Below are 16957 nucleotides of genomic sequence, written 5' to 3' on the forward strand. Positions count from 1 at the left end.
GTTTTCTGAGGCTAATTTGAAAACAGTCAAGTGGCATTTCTTCCTCAGCCTATATATAGTGGGAATAGGCATGCACGGCTTGGGAAGCCGTGGATATGCACGGTCCACGGATATTTCCAGATTCAATCAATCAATCAATGATGATAGGACAACTCTTGTCATTTTAATATCGTTGTTTGTTTATTATTGCAGTGTTCTTCTTTTAAATAATTCACAAAGATTAAATCAAAAGTAATTCCCCGCCGTTTTGTGTCCAGCCGGAATTACGGAACAAGCAATTAAAGTAAACATTTTTTATTTTCTCCTCACACAAAATCAAATATCACAATCTGCTGTAAATCCACAAAAAGAAAAAGGGAATTCTGACAGTGATGTGCTGGATCAGTATTAAGTACATCTGTTTGCTTTTTAATTTTAATTAAACAAAAGAGAATAATATGAAAAATTCATACAGCCTATAGCTGCTTTAAAATGTCTTCAGTCTCAACCATTTCTGAATCAGGATCCACTTGAAATTCATGGTATTTTCAGTTTGTTTTAATGGTGAATCAATCAAGTGTGTTCCGGCTAGGACCCATGGAACACAAGTAACCAATTTATTCATAGGAATCACCATGAAAACACATTTTTCAAGGTTAAAAAACCCCCCAAAAAAGTATAATATTATCATACTTTGGTGGCCCACTTGCAATACCCTCACAGCCCACCAGTGGGCTCCGGCCCACAGGTTGAGAATCACTGATACAGCTCCAGGCTCCTGAAAAACAGCACTCACCTTTGGAATTATGCTTACTAACTACAGTATGATAAAGCAGATTTTACTTATTTTTTTATTTTTCTCCATTTGGAAGATACCCTGGCAGGCTAGTATCTACACGCCCAGAGCAAGTTGTTTCGGCCTATGCTGTGCAAATACCCAAGTTAATTTTACACACTAGGCTGGACAACAAAGAACTACCTCTGAAAGGGTCTAATTTAAATGGAAGTGAAGGGCTACAGGGCTATAGGGTGGGGATCCTGGATCCAGAACCGGATCCAACATTGAGGAACCGGAGTCGGTTCCATCGCATTTTGGAACCGTTTCCGAAAGTGGAATTTAAATTATTACACTGTCCGAGTCATGGTACGGTACGCTATAAAATTACATTAGTGGTTCTCAAACATTCTAATTTCATGGACCACCGTGACCATAACTGCGTGCACAAATGGAACCATTTGTGCACTGAAGAGTTACAGACCTGTATTAAAGGGTCCAAAGCAATACTGTTAGTACATACGATTTAACTTAGCCAACATTTTACATATTTAAAAAACAAATATATACAAATCATTAAAGGGAACCTTTAAGGAATCAGACCGTCAACCAAATAAAACCGGGAAAGCTTATATGTAGCTATAAGCTATATATAGTCAGTCAGTGGCGTGCACAGACATTTAGAGGGGCAGGTGCTCAAGTGAAAAAAAGGGCACCTTGTGCAGTGTGTGGAACCAGCCGGTTGCCTTAATAGTATGATATTTATAGATGTTGGGGCCTAAATAATATATTAGAAGCTTTTTATCAAGAATTGATCAATGTCACCATTGTCCACATACTATACTGTACATACTGTACTGTACAAGAAAAAAGAAAAAAACGTTTTTTTTTCAGTTTTTTCCCCTCAAAAGGTCACATTGCTGTCCAGAGGGAAAGGGGCTCTAGCACCCCCTAGTGTCTATATGTGCACGCCACTGCTTCCAGTTAGGACACTTTTGGACGGTAGTTCTGCACCAGGATTTAAACTGGGAACAAGCATCACTCTACAGTCTACACACACAACACTGGAGGAGATGGCTAATTGCTTCGGTAGAAAATCGATCTAATAATCACCCTGTTGCACTAGAAGAGATTTGATATGTATGTACACTATATACAAAACACATGCACTTTTATATACATTTTTGCATACCACTGTTCAGTACATGGCTCCAACTTGTGCTTTGCTGTATAGGATCCTTGCATTGTCAACCGCTCTTAACCCATCTGGACTGAGGTCGATAAAAAAAAGGCTTCTAAATCATAAAGAAATTCAGAAAAACCCATGTTTCTATGTCAGTGGTGCTCAACCTTTTCCATGTGAAGGAACGCCCAGAATTATCTCTATTGGGCCACGGACCCCCATCTCAAAATATGTAGTTCCAGAAGCCAATATTTTAGTTAAAAATGTTCGCTCTGAAATATATATTCAAAGATTTGCGTCACATTTTTATGACTTTTCAAAAAATACAAGCTACCTACAAGCTCGTAGCGCGCCACAGAGTGGCGCGCTATGAGCTTGTAGATCTTCTATTTTTCAATAGCTAAAGTATAACGTAACGCTTACAACACCAAAAGGAGCTCCCCGCCCCAAAATGGGTTAAGTAGTCTAAATATGAAACCTTCTGGTCCCTCATAAAGACTGCGTACGTTCGCTCAACTCTCAAATATGTATTTTTCTACTTAAAGGGGGAACACCGCTCAACTCTGGTAGTTAAGAGTTAATGTATTATTCACGTGATACAAACCATTAATAAATGGTTAAACACAAACACTCGCTTGAAATTAGAGCGATAAGCATAACCCTGTGGTTATTATTCGGATCGAGTTGCTATAACACTGGAAATGCATTAGATTAGATGATCAGTGTTGTGGAAGCAGGTTATAGGCTGGACCTTAACAGATGGCCTGCACAACAATAATGCAAAGAACCCTCTATATAAACATTCTTGGATACGTACGCTGCCGCGTAGCCTATGTTACATTTCACAACTTCGATTCTCTTCGTATAGCATTGAAATCCCATGTTCTATAAGGACCACTTCGCCTTTTTTTTTTTACAAACGTTCCAGACTATGGAAGATGTTAAGTATAGTGCATTTCTCCCACAACACACACACACACACACACACACGCACACCCAGCTGCCCTGGGTCATATATACCACAAACATGTTTAAAATCGAGCGTTATTCTCCTTTCAAGACGGCGCAAGGCGGGTAGAAATTAGAAAACAACAATAGATGAGACACAAGAACAGCCCAATGTGGTTGTTGTTGTCGCTCTTGGAATGAGGAACAGAAACCGCCGGCTCCTGTTCGATCCATCACATGTCCACGCATGGTGCACTGCCGTAGACCCCCCCCCCCTTCCTGTGGACCCCCCCCCCCTTCCTGTGGACCCCCCGCTCCCTTCCTATGTGCTGGAATGCAGGGTTCAAAAGAACGTGCGGCGGCGGCAGCAGAACAGCGAAGGCGCCAACGCGGTCCAGTCTGATTCTCGTGGCTTCTCGAGTTGTACATTAACCCATTCTGACCTGAGATCAGGTCCTGAAAATGTCTTCTACATCCTGACAGTTTTCTGAAAAAGCTATGTTTCTATGTCAGTCGCTCTTCGATTTTTTCAAAAATAGCAGACCTACAAGCTCATAGCACGCCACTCGGTGGCGCGCTATGAGCTTCACCCTCTCGATGTGGGCTATGTGGCGAACTGCTGATAGAAGGCCAGCTTCACCCTCTCGATGTGGTGGCACAGCTTGATGGCCGGGCCCAACTTCAGGTCCATACACTCCTGCACAGTCGGGAGGTTGAGGAGGAGCAGGGCCTGTCCATCGATCTCCTGGAAAATAAAAGAAGAAATCTATTTGATTATTATCATCAATGCTCTTCTCACAGTTGTGAGGAAAGCATTAGTTCTAAGCAGCCAGATGTCAAGCTTAAACCCATTAAAGCCCATTAAATTAAAGCAGATGTCAGACCAGAAGAATCAGACCAGTCTGAAGCAAGTGGTGCAACAGCACCCCCTATTGGTACTCTAAACATAGTCACATTAGTAATCTAAACATAGTCCCATAGTGACAAAGCTGTTCCTTAGAGTGGTTGCACCACTCAAAAATTGCACATAATTATACTTGGTTTTTAAGTTGTGGTGCATCAAACATATCAGATCTACAAGTTCACAAGTCGGTAGACTAGCTTGTAGACTAGTGGGCCATGTCCTCGTTACCTGATCTAAGAAGATCCGTGCCAGGGGGGCACAGTCGGTGGTCCTGATAAAGCGCACCACATCCGTGACCGTCCACTCCAGGGGGCTGGTGTCCAAACACAGCTTCTGAGGAGCCTCTATTTTAGCGATCTATAAACAACACACAGGAGGACAGTCAAGACACGGCGTAGTACATATTGTTTTAGAGCTCTATAAACAACACCCAGGAGGACAGTCAAGACACGGCGTAGTACATATGGTTTTAGAGCTCTGTTGTGTCCGAGTAGCTCATTCGGTATAGAGCACTCGCCTCTTGACCAGGGGGGGGGGGGGGGGGGGGGGCAGGGATCAGGGGTAGAGTTAGTGACAAAGTGTCCTTGAGCAAGACTGAATAATAAAAGCGCTATATACTGTAAATGCACAATTTAAGGTCATGGGTTCGATCCCGGGCACCGCCAACTCAGCGAATTGAGTAGCACGGCTTGGGTGTGGCAAGTTGTGCGGTAAATACTGGGAGCTTATAGTTTCAGTCTAGTGCAGTAAGTTAGTAAGTACATTTTATTTGTAAAGCACCTTTCAAGACAAAGTCTCACAGGAAAACATAGCAGTACCAACAACAAATTTGCTGATACCAACAAATTGCCTCTCCGACCTACATACTGTATATATATATATATATATATATATATATATAATATATAATATGCTCTATTATAAAACACATACAGTATAAGGAGACAGTCACACATAATATAGTGGTCCACCTACCAGCTTAAATGGTTGGTAGCTTATTTCATCCCTGACAATTAATATTACTACGCACAAGTCATCAAGAATTGAAAGCAGTTGATATCGATCGGGAGCCTTGATTATTAAGCTCTCTAATAAATAAATATTAAAAAATTAAAAATTAAACAAAATAAATAAATAACGCAATTTTACGTCTTGGCACAGGTAGGGTATGCTGGTTAAAACGTAACGTGACGTTCCTGGCACAGATTGTGTTAAAATAAATAAAGAAGATATCACTGTATCACTGTATTCGTTTGAGTCTTTCTTGGAATAAAGTTATGACCAGAGAGGAAAGAAAAGATGCAAAGCACACGTGGTCATGGTAGAAAGGTACCTTTGGCGAGGGCGGGCGGTTCTCGTCGTCAGAGAAGGAGGGCGAGCGAGGCTTCCTGCGCCGGCGGGCGGGTCTGGGCGTGGCGGGCGGTGAGGGCGACGGCGTCGGAGGCTGAGATTTACCCACGGAGTATTCAGAGTCGTCCTGGAGGTCGTCCGGCAGCTCCGACCCCGAATCCTCACTCAGGGAGTCGTCCTCGTCCAGGTCTTCCTCCTCTCCGCTGCCCTGTGATGTCAAACACACACGCATGGATGGAAGGCATAAAGAAAACATGCCTGGGGAATGTTTGTGTGAATATACGGTACATACTAGTACAGTTCTAGTTGTATCCAAGCCCCCCACACACACACCATCCACATGTGCAATACCTCATTTTATATACATGTACAATACAGTTGTCTCTGAAAACGCTCCATTCACATTGAAATATATTTCCAGAATGCGTCCTCATAGGTAGAATAAAAGTGCGGTGTGACCGTGCCCTTAGGAGGCTATTTGTAGGTATTGGGGTTAGAGTTTTCCCTATTTTAAACTTAGTGCGATCATATCATATCACACACCAACAAATAGATGAGGTTGTAGATCTGCTATATGCTTTAGACTATTTTCAGCTTTTTTTTTAATACCGTCCTAAAATCTTGACGTCGTCGCAAGTAATACTAACCAGTGTGTGTGTGTGTGTGTGTGTGTGTGTGTGTGTGTGTGTGTGTGTGTGTGTGAGAGAGCGAGGTACTGCTCAGTTTCAGCCACTCAATTTGGAGGAGGTGTTGTTTCCTTTATCCATGATTTATGCCTGCTGTCCTGTGTCTGACATGTCAGCTGTACTGTATGTAACGATGCTGTCCTGTGTCTGACATGTCAGCTTACTGTATGTAACCATGCTGCCCTGTGTCTGACATGTCAGCTGTACTGTATGTAACGATGCTGTCCTGTGTCTGACATGTCAGCTGTACTGTATGTAACGATGCTGTCCTGTGTCTGACATGTCAGCTGTACTGTATGTAACGATGCTGCCCTGTGTCCGACATGTCAGCTGTACTGTATGTAACGATGCTGTCCTGTGTCCGACATGTCAGCTGTACTGTATGTAACGATGCTGTCCTGTGTCCGACATGTCAGCTGTACTGTATGTAACGATGCTGTCCTGTGTCCGACATGTCAGCTGTACTGTATGTAACGATGCTGTCCTGTGTCTGACATGTCAGCTGTACTGTATGTAACGATGCTGTCCTGTGTCTGACATGTCAGCTGTACTGTATGTAACGATGCTGTCCTGTGTCTGACATGTCAGCTGTACTGTATGTAACGATGCTGTCCTGTGTCTGACATGTCAGCTGTACTGTATGTAACGATGCTGTCCTGTGTCTGATATGTCAGCTGTACTGTATGTAACGATGCTGTCCTGTGTCTGACATGTCAGCTGTACTTTATGTAACAATGCTGTCCTGTGTCTGACATGTCAGCTGTACTGTATGTAACGATGCTGTCCTGTGTCTGACATGTCAGCTGTACTGTATGTAACGATGCTGTCCTGTGTCTGACATGTCAGCTGTACTGTATGTAACGATGCTGTCCTGTGTCTGACATGTCAGCTGTACTGTATGTAACGATGCTGTCCTGTGTCTGACATGTCAGCTGTACTGTATGTAACGATGCTGTCCTGTGTCTGACATGTCAGCTGTACTGTATGTAACGATGCTGTCCTGTGTCTGACATGTCAGCTGTACTGTATGTAACGATGCTGTCCTATGTCTGACATGTCAGCTGTACTGTATGTAACGATGCTGTCCTGTGTCTGACATGTCAGCTGTACTGTATGTAACGATGCTGTCCTGTGTCTGACATGTCAGCTTACTGTATGTAACCATGCTGTCCTGTGTCTGACATGTCAGCTGTACTGTATGTAACGATGCTGTCCTATGTCTGACATGTCAGCTGTACTGTATGTAACCATGCTGTCCTGTGTACGACATGTCAGCTGTACTGTATGTAACGATGCTGTCCTGTGTCTGACATGTCAGCTTACTGTATGTAACCATGCTGTCCTGTGTCTGACATGTCAGCTGTACTGTATGTAACGATGCTGTCCTGTGTCTGACAGGTCAGCTGTACTGTATGTAACCATGCTGTCCTGTGTCTGACATGTCAGCTTACTGTATGTAACGATGCTGTCCTGTGTCCGACATGTCAGCTGTACTGTATGTAACGATGCTGTCCTGTGTCTGACATGTCAGCTGTACTGTATGTAACGATGCTGTCCTGTGTCTGACATGTCAGCTGTACTGTATGTAACGATGCTGTCCTGTGTCTGACATGTCAGCTGTACTATATATAACGATGCTTTGCCGTCCAATGCACGTTGTAACTATGGCTGCTCTCCTGCTCTCAAACTGCACTGGCAGTGTTTATGTCGTTTGTACAAGGTATTGCTGTACTTCTCATTATGTGGACATAAATAAACATTTCAAATGTGTGTGTGTGTGTGTGTGTGTGTGTGTGTGTGTGTGTGTGTGTGTGTGTGTGTGTGTGTGCGTGCGTGCGTAACGTGCGTGCGTAACGTGTGTGCGTGCATGTGTGCGTAACGTGCATGCGTAACGTGTGTGCGTGCATGTGTGCGTAACGTGCGTGCGTTACCAGTGGAGAGCCAGCGGGTGTGTGTGTGTGTGTGTGTGCGTTGCCAGTGGAGAGCCAGCGGGTGTGTTGTCCAGTGTGTGTGTGTTACCAGCTAGAGCCAGCAGGTGTATGTGTGTGTGCGTGCGTTACCAGTGGAGAGCCAGCGGGTGTGTTGTCCAGTGTGTGTGTGTGTGTGCGTTGCCAGTGGAGAGCCAGCGGGTGTGTTGTCCAGTGTGTGTGTGTGTGTGCGTTGCCAGTGGAGAGCCAGCGGGTGTGTTGTCCAGTGTGTGTGTGTTACCAGTGGAGAGCCAGCGGGTGTGTGTGTGTGTGCGTGTGTTACCAGTGGAGAGCCAGCGGGTGTGTGTGTGTGTGCGTGTGTTACCAGTGGAGAGCCAGCGGGGGTGTTGTCCAGTGTGTGTGTGTTACCAGTGGAGAGCCAGCGGGTGTGTTGTCCAGTGTGTGTGTGTTACCAGTGGAGAGCCAGCGGGTGTGTTGTCCAGTGTGTGTGTGTTAACAGTGGAGAGCCAGCGGGTGTGTGTGTGTGTGCGTGCGTTACCAGTGGAGAGCCAGCGGGGGTGTTGTCCAGTGTGTGTGTGTTACCAGTGGAGAGCCAGCGGGTGTGTGTGTGTGTGCGTGCGTTACCAGTGGAGAGCCAGCGGGGGTGTTGTCCAGTGACGCTGAGGAGCGTCTCTTCTTGTGGACAAACAGCTGCTTCCTCCTCTTCCTCCTCCGCCCCCTCCTCTTCACCCCTCCCCCCTCCAGGTTGGAGTGGCCCCCGGGCGGACGGCCCACCCGCCTGCTCTTCTTCTTACCGTAGTAATACGCTGGAGGAAAAAGAGAGAGATTATAATAATAAATATTAATAAAGTAATACGCTGGAGGAAGACGAGAGAGATTCTCATTAACCCATTCTGACCCGGGAACAACTCTACTAATGCCTTCTCTAAATCCTGACAGTTTTCTGAAAAACCCATGTTTCTGTGTCAGTGGTTCTCAATATTTCATGTCAAGGACCTCAAAAATTATATATGTAATATGCCGCCGACCCCCATCTGATATTATGTTGTTCCAGTGACCCCCCAGAAGCAGATATGATTTAAAAACGTTCGCTCTGAAAGAATATATATTCAAAGATTTGCGCCACATTTTCATGATTTTTCTAAAATAGCAGACCTACAAGTTCATATCGCGGCACTCGGTGCCGCGATATGAGCTTGTAGGTCTGCTATTTTTCAATAGCTATAAGGTATAACATGATGCTGCTTGAAACACCAAAAGGGGTTCCCGCCCAGAATGGATTAATGAAGGACTACAAGTGAAGGACGTCCGACAGGTTCAGTGGTTAGCAGTGCATCATTAACAGGTTCAGTGGTTAGCAGTGCATCATTAACAGGTTCAGTGGTTAGCAGTGCATCATTAACAGGTTCAGTGGTTAGCAGTGCATCATTAACAGGTTCAGTGGTTAGCAGTGCATCATTAACAGGTTCAGTGGTTAGCAGTGCATCATTAACAGGTTCAGTGGTTAGCAGTGCATCATTAACAGGTTCAGTGGTTAGCAGTGCATCATTAACAGGTTCAGTGGTTAGCAGTGCATCATTAACAGGTTCAGTGGTTAGCAGTGCATCATTAACAGGTTCAGTGGTTAGCAGTGCATCATTAACAGGTTCAGTGGTTAGCAGTGCATCATTAACAGGTTCAGTGGTTAGCAGTGCATCATTAACAGGTTCAGTGGTTAGCAGTGCATCATTAACAGGTTCAGTGGTTAGCAGTGCATCATTAACAGGTTCAGTGGTTAGCAGTGCATCATTAACAGGTTCAGTGGTTAGCAGTGCATCATTAACAGGTTCAGTGGTTAGCAGTGCATCATTAACAGGTTCAGTGGTTAGCAGTGCATCATTAACAGGTTCAGTGGTTAGCAGTGCATCATTAACACCACAGTGAGGACACATTATGCATCTTCCAACAGGCAACATTTACATGAATGCATAATGCAACCTAATGCTGTTACCGTCCCACCACATGCTCATGTGGTTCATGAATCTACTTTGTATATATTCATTCCCAGATTTTTAGCGCTAGAGCCAAAAGAGAAATTACAGTAGATGTTTGCCCAGGACCCAAACTGGTGAAAACAGCAGATTGCTATTTTAACTATTTCTTAAGCATTTATTTCGACTTTATGGGAATTATTTGGTTTTAAGATTGTGATTATGAAATACTTTTGAAAAATGTTGGAATTGCTTTTAATTGTTGAAAAGTTGAGACTTTTTCATTTTTTTAAAACTGTTTCGGGACCAGTGTCTTCCAATGTAAAACTGGAGTCACTTCCTGACTTGTCTAACGTAATTGAAATGCGAGTCAAATCGGACCCTGGCCAGACTGAAGGCCTATTCATACTCCAGTTTTAGGTGATGAGGTGACCAGGTGATAAGGTGATAAGGTGACCACCAAAACAGTGGTCAGTAAAAACAGAGAGCGGTGTGTCTGCTGCTCAGGGCTTCATCCAATCATTGCAAAGTCTGTTTCTCCAAGCTGGCCAAGCAGCCTTACTGTATTTGGTCTTGGTGTTCTAACTTACTGTATTTGGTCTTGGTGAGCACGGAGCAGTTCTACAGTAACTTACTGTATTTGGTCTTGGTGAGCACAGAGCAGTTCTACAGTAACTTACTGTATTTGGTCTTGGTGAGCACAGAGCAGTTCTACAGTAACTTACTGTATTTGGTCTTGGTGAGCACGGAGCAGTTCTACAGTAACTTACTGTATTTGGTCTTGGTGAGCACAGAGCAGTTCTACAGTAACTTACTGTATTTGGTCTTGGTGAGGACAGAGCAGTTCTACAGTAACTTACTGTATTTGGTCTTGGTGAGGACAGAGCAGTTCTACAGTAACTTACTGTATTTGGTCTTGGTGAACACGGAGCAGTTCTACAGTAACTTACTGTATTTGGTCTTGGTGAGGACAGAGCAGTTCTACAGTAACTTACTGTATTTGGTCTTGGTGAGGACAGAGCAGTTCTACAGTAACTTACTGTATTTGGTCTTGGTGAGGACGGAGCAGTTCTACAGTAACTTACTGTATTTGGTCTTGGTGAGGACAGAGCAGTTCTACAGTAACTTACTGTATTTGGTCTTGGTGAACACGGAGCAGTTCTACAGTAACTTACTGTATTTGGTCTTGGTGAGGACAGAGCAGTTCTACAGTAACTTACTGTATTTGGTCTTGGTGAGGACAGAGCAGTTCTAACTTACTGTATTTGGTCTTGGTGAGGACGGAGCAGTTCTAACGTACTGCATTTGGTCTTGGTGAGGACGGAGCAGTTCTACAGTAACTTACTGTATTTGGTCTTGGTGAGCACAGAGCAGTTCTACAGTAACTTACTGTATTTGGTCTTGGTGAGCACATAGCAGTTCTACAGTAACTTACTGTATTTGGTCTTGGTGAACACGGAGCAGTTCTACAGTAACTTACTGTATTTGGTCTTGGTGAGGACAGAGCAGTTCTACAGTAACTTACTGTATTTGGTCTTGGTGAGGACAGAGCAGTTCTAACTTACTGTATTTGGTCTTGGTGAGGACGGAGCAGTTCTAACGTACTGCATTTGGTCTTGGTGAGGACAGAGCAGTTCTACAGTAACTTACTGTATTTGGTCTTGGTGAGCACAGAGCAGTTCTACAGTAACTTACTGTATTTGGTCTTGGTGAGCACAGAGCAGTTCTACAGTAACTTACTGTATTTGGTCTTGGTGAACACGGAGCAGTTCTACAGTAACTTACTGTATTTGGTCTTGGTGAGGACAGAGCAGTTCTACAGTAACTTACTGTATTTGGTCTTGGTGAGCACAGAGCAGTTCTACAGTAACTTACTGTATTTGGTCTTGGTGAGGACAGAGCAGTTCTAATGTACTGTATTTGGTCTTGGTGAGGACGGAGCAGTTCTAACTTACTGTATTTGGTCTTGGTGAGGACAGAGCAGTTCTAATGTACTGTATTTGGTCTTGGTGAGGACGGAGCAGTTCTAACTTACTGTATTTGGTCTTGGTGAGGACGGAGCAGTTCTAACGTACTGTATTTGGTTTTGGTGAGGACAGAGCAGTTCTACAGTAACTTACTGTATTTGGTCTTGGTGAGGACAGAGCAGTTCTACAGTAACTTACTGTATTTGGTCTTGGTGAGCACGGAGCAGTTCTACAGTAACTTACTGTATTTGGTCTTGGTGAGCACGGAGCAGTTCTCAGAGCAGTGCTCCAGGACCATCTTGGGTCCAAACAGGTTGGGGCAACACTCCAGCTTGATGCAGGTCTTCCTGCAGAAGTCTGCCACGCGGTCCGCCGTGCGGACCACCTCCACCGTGGCCCGGTAACTCTTCCCTTTATACCTGAACCACGGGAGAGAGAGAGAGAGGAAGCCCCTGTTCATTTAATATTCAGGAATTGTTCATGTAAATGTTTTTTTGTATATCGTTGCTTTTGGGCAGAAACCTCTTATCTCCATATTTTAGATCTGCAAGATTATCTGTCGTTTGCGCCGCATTTTGCGCTTGCAGATCCTCTACTTTTGATGCTTTTGAGTGACAGGATGTTTTTCAGAAAAGATCAGGATTTGGAAGCAGTATAGAATTGGCCTCAGGTCTTAATGGGTTAAACAGGGAATTAAACAGGCTATTTCCAGTGCTATTTGCAAAGTAGCATTGTTACAGATACATAATCTACACAAGCACAAATTCCGGAACTTCGTATTGTATGTGATTTCTTTCCTACACGCATCATTCAGCGCCTGGCCCTAAACCAGACTGGATGAGAACAATGCTGAAGGACTGTACAGTAAACCAGACTGGATGAGAACACTGCTGAAGGACTGTACAGTAAACCAGACTGGATGAGAACACTGCTGAAGGACTGTACAGTAAACCAGACTGGATGAGAACACTGCTGAAGGACTGGACAGTAAACCAGACTGGATGAGAACACTGCTGAAGGACTGTACAGTAAACCAGACTGGATGAGAACACTGCTGAAGGACTGTACAGTAAACCAGACTGGATGAGAACACTGCTGAAGGACTGGACAGTAAACCAGACTGGATGAGAACACTGCTGAAGGACTGTACAGTAAACCAGACTTGATGAGAACACTGCTGAAGGACTGTACAATAAACCAGACTGGATGAGAACACTGCTGAAGGACTGGACAGTAAACCAGACTGGATGAGAACACTGCTGAAGGACTGTACAGTAAACCAGACTGGATGAGAACACTGCTGAAGGACTGGACAGTAAAAAAGGTGATTTCTCCTCACTTGGCTTTGAGCGTCTCCCCGTTGCCCTGGTAACGAGCCTCCTGGTCCAGCTGGAGTTCTCTCAGCACACGGCTGGGCTTGTACGCCGAGTTGATCAGCAGAGTCAACACCTGTACCATTAAACACATGATCAGCAGAGTCAACACCTGTACCATTAAACACATGATCAGCAGAGTCAACACCTGTACCATTAAACACATGATCAGCAGAGTCAACACCTGTACGATTCAACAGAGTCAACACCTGTACGATTCAACACAGAGTCAACACCTGTACGATTCAACACAGAGTCAACACATGTACGATTAAACACAGAGTCAACACCTGTACGATTCAACACAGAGTCAACACCTGTACGGTTCAACACAGAGTCAACACCTGTACGATTCAACACAGAGTCAACACCTGTACCATTCAACACAGAGTCAACACCTGTACCATTAAACACAGAGTCAACACCTGTACGGTTCAACACAGAGTCAACACCAGTACGATTCAACACATGATCAGCAGAGTCAACACCTGTACCATTAAACACAGAGTCAACACCTGTACCATTAAACACAGAGTCAACACCTGTACGATTAAACACATGATCAGCAGAGTCAACACCTGTACCATTAAACACAGAGTCAACACCTGTACCATTAAACACATGATCAGCAGAGTCAACACCTGTACCATTAAACACAGAGTCAACACCTGTACGGTTCAACACAGAGTCAACACCTGTACCATTAAACACAGAGTCAACACCTGTACCATTAAACACAGAGTCAACACCTGTACGATTCAACACATGATCAGCAGAGTCAACACCTGTACCATTAAACACATGATCAGCAGAGTCAACACCTGTACGATTCAACACAGAGTCAACACCTGTACGATTCAACACAGAGTCAACACCTGTACGATTCAACACAGAGTCAACACCTGTACCATTCAACACAGAGTCAACACCTGTACGGTTCAACACAGAGTCAACACCTGTACCATTAAACACAGAGTCAACACCTGTACGATTAAACACATGATCAGCAGAGTCAACACCTGTACGATTCAACACAGAGTCAACACCTGTACGATTAAACACAGAGTCAACACCTGTACCATTAAACACAGAGTCAACACCTGTACGGTTCAACACATGATCAGCAGAGTCAACACCTTCTGCGTTGCTTTCGGAACTCGCCCTGCGGACTCGTTCCTGCAGCATCGCAGGCGTGCATTAATAACGTTAAACCACCCCCTCTCGTGTAATATTGCTTAATTCAAGCATCTTAAGAACTGTCTGGGGTGTTCCAAGTTACCAGAGAGTAGACGTTAAAATTACCCCAAACATGTTTGAAAGTGAAATATCCCTTTAAGTTTAAGTATCTGACCTAGCCTTCTATTCTGCCTCACCTCTTTGAGCACCAGGGCACAGTTCCCGGGGCCGATGAACTGGGGCAGCTCAGCGATGCGTCCCTTGTTCAGGTACGGCCCGGAGAAACAGCGGTGGTTGAAGTAGATCTGGGGAGAGCTGTACTTCCCGTTCCCCTGATGTCCTGCAGCGCGGATACGCAATACACCACGACAACAACAGAGACAGACAGTCAGTATAGACACAGTGGAGTGTATTGTAATTACTCCCGTAAAGTATAAGCAGCCCTAAAAAAACCCACAGTACTTGAGTAACAGTACTTATGCTACTTTCCACAACTGTAGAACCTTAAAGCTCAAAGTGGAGAGCGGAGGGACGTGACGTCACTCACCTGTCTCTGATTGGCTGGACACGTGTTGCTTGACGGAGTCAGGCGATGAAGACTTGGGCGAGTTTCTGCTGTTAACGTTACGGGAGGCAAAATAGCAGAGTTTCAGTTCAGAGGGCGGGCACTAGGACCTGGAACGACTTCAAACTCTACAGACACGAGCCATCCCCCTCCACTGTCATAATTATATGTTGTATCGTTGTTATATTGTAATATCTGTACTGCTCCTTGTTTTGGTGTTGTTCTTTTGGGAGAGGGGGAGAGGCGACTATGGATGGAAAGTTAGTTTTGTAAATCCGGAATATTTACACTTGCACATAATGTGTATGTATTTAATTACACCAATGGTACCCAAACTTTTTAGGCTGTGATGCCCCTAAAATAAATAATGTTCCAACATGATTGTGAGCTTGTAGATTTGATATTTTCACGTTTGCGTTCTTATATAATATTTGGCCAATATTGGTATTAAAAAGATAATTAAATAGTAACTGTAGAAATGTGCAGTTATACCCCGTGCACACGTATAGTGTGTTGTGTGTGTGTTGGTTTGTTTATACGGTTGAGTGAGAAAACAAGGTTGGACGTTAAGTAACATTTTGGCGCCCCCAGTTCACGCACCGCTGTATTACACGTGTCTTGAGTTCATTCATGGGCACTGACCCCTGACCCCCGACCCCCTGACCCCGACCAAACTAAATGAAGAACTCACTGTGTCTCCGGCTGCACGACAGCGACCTTCCTCTGTTTCCCCGCTGGAAGAGAAGAGAGGGAAGAAGTGTTAAGTCACGCATCGCTTCAGGAGTGGCGTGAATAGCGTCCGTTTGTGTCATTCGTTTGAAGTCCTGTGAAGTCCAGTCCATGCCAACTGCTATCAGACTATACAATGCGAATGCATAAGAACTGCCTCCCCCCAAATGGCATAATATGGTCCTTGGTGGTCCTGGTCTTGTGTGGTTATGTCCATTTGTGTCTGTTTTGTGTTCTTCTGTCTGTCCAGCTGTTTTAGCTTTTTATGGGTTACATTATGCTGTTGTAAAACGCTTAGATTTCACCTCGGGGATTAATAAAGTATATCTCATCTCATCTCATCTCAATGACTGAAATAGGTTTTGTTGTCGCAGTTATGATACTTATGAACAGAAAAGACAATACCCACTGTGTTTGTGTGTGGAGTATCCGAGTAAGTAGTAGTATCCGAGTAAGTAGTAGTAGGCCTTGCCGAGCCGTGAGGCCCATGGGGCTGTTTCTGTAGTATGAGGCAGCCTGATGTACAAGTACACCCCTACAGTAACACCCCCTGGATATGACACTAGTGTGTCACATGCAGGGACCAAAGAAAGGCCCACACACACTCCACTTTTAGGTGATGTCGGTTAGTAATGTGGCCGGGTGGGGTAGTGACGAGTAGTGTGGGCGTGTCTCTGGTGTGAAATAAAACTTCAGAGGCACCGGAGGAGAACGAGACCAAACATTTCGGTGAGAGGGCTGCAGCAAGCCGTGTTGCTCACAACGGGAGAGAGAGGGCTGCAGCAAGCCGTGTTGCTCACAACGGGAGAGAGAGGGCTGCAGCAAGCCGTGTTGCTCACAACGAGAGAGAGAGGGCTGCAGCAAGCCGTGTTGCTCACAATGGGAGGGAGAGGGCAGCAGCAAGCCGTGTTGCTCACAACGGGAGAGAGAGGGCTGCAGCAAGCCGTGTTGCTCACAACGGGAGAGAGAGGGCTGCAGCAAGCCGTGTTGCTCACAACGGGAGGGAGAGGGCAGCAGCAAGCCGTGTTGCTCACAACGGGAGAGAGAGGGCTGCAGCAAGCCATGTTGCTCACAACGGGAGAGAGAGGGCTGCAGCAAGTCGTGTTGCTCACAACGAGAGAGAGAGGGCTTCAGCAAGCCGTGTTGCTCATAACGGGAGAGAGAGGGCTGCAGCAAGCCGTGTTGCTCACAACGGGAGAGAGACGGCTGCAGCAAGCCGTGTTGCTCACAACGAGAGAGAGAGGGCTGCAGCAAGCCGTGTTGCTCGCAACGGGAGAGAGACGGCTGCAGCAAGCCGTGTTGCTCACAACGAGAGGGAGAGGGCTGCAGCAAGCCGTGTTGCTCACAACGGGAGAGAGAGGGCTGCAGCAAGCCGTGTTGCTCACAACGAGAGAGAGAGGGCTGCAGCAAGCCGTGTTGCTCAC

The 16957-nt window shown here is 45.2% G+C and overlaps 1 protein-coding gene across 1 annotated transcript in view; it reads right to left on the bottom strand.

Annotated features, from left to right (window-relative positions):
• Positions 1 to 3455: 3455 nt before the first annotated feature.
• Positions 3456 to 16957, bottom strand: part of sfmbt1 (Scm like with four mbt domains 1) — a 37467-nt gene continuing 23965 nt past the window's right edge. The window contains exons 13-21 of the mRNA XM_083772105.1: positions 15496 to 15538; positions 14787 to 14854; positions 14437 to 14579; positions 13030 to 13139; positions 11934 to 12109; positions 8378 to 8559; positions 5123 to 5347; positions 4018 to 4146; positions 3456 to 3630 (exon numbers count right to left, since the gene is read on the bottom strand). Of these exons, the coding sequence (XP_083628231.1) occupies positions 3490 to 3630; positions 4018 to 4146; positions 5123 to 5347; positions 8378 to 8559; positions 11934 to 12109; positions 13030 to 13139; positions 14437 to 14579; positions 14787 to 14854; positions 15496 to 15538 (1217 nt within the window). The 3' untranslated portion in view covers positions 3456 to 3489. The remainder of the gene's footprint in view (positions 3631 to 4017; positions 4147 to 5122; positions 5348 to 8377; positions 8560 to 11933; positions 12110 to 13029; positions 13140 to 14436; positions 14580 to 14786; positions 14855 to 15495; positions 15539 to 16957) is intronic.

The sequence above is a fragment of the Protomyctophum parallelum genome (genome assembly GCF_964188405.1).
Source record: "Protomyctophum parallelum genome assembly, chromosome: 8".
NCBI classification, from domain to species: domain Eukaryota; kingdom Metazoa; phylum Chordata; class Actinopteri; order Myctophiformes; family Myctophidae; genus Protomyctophum; species Protomyctophum parallelum.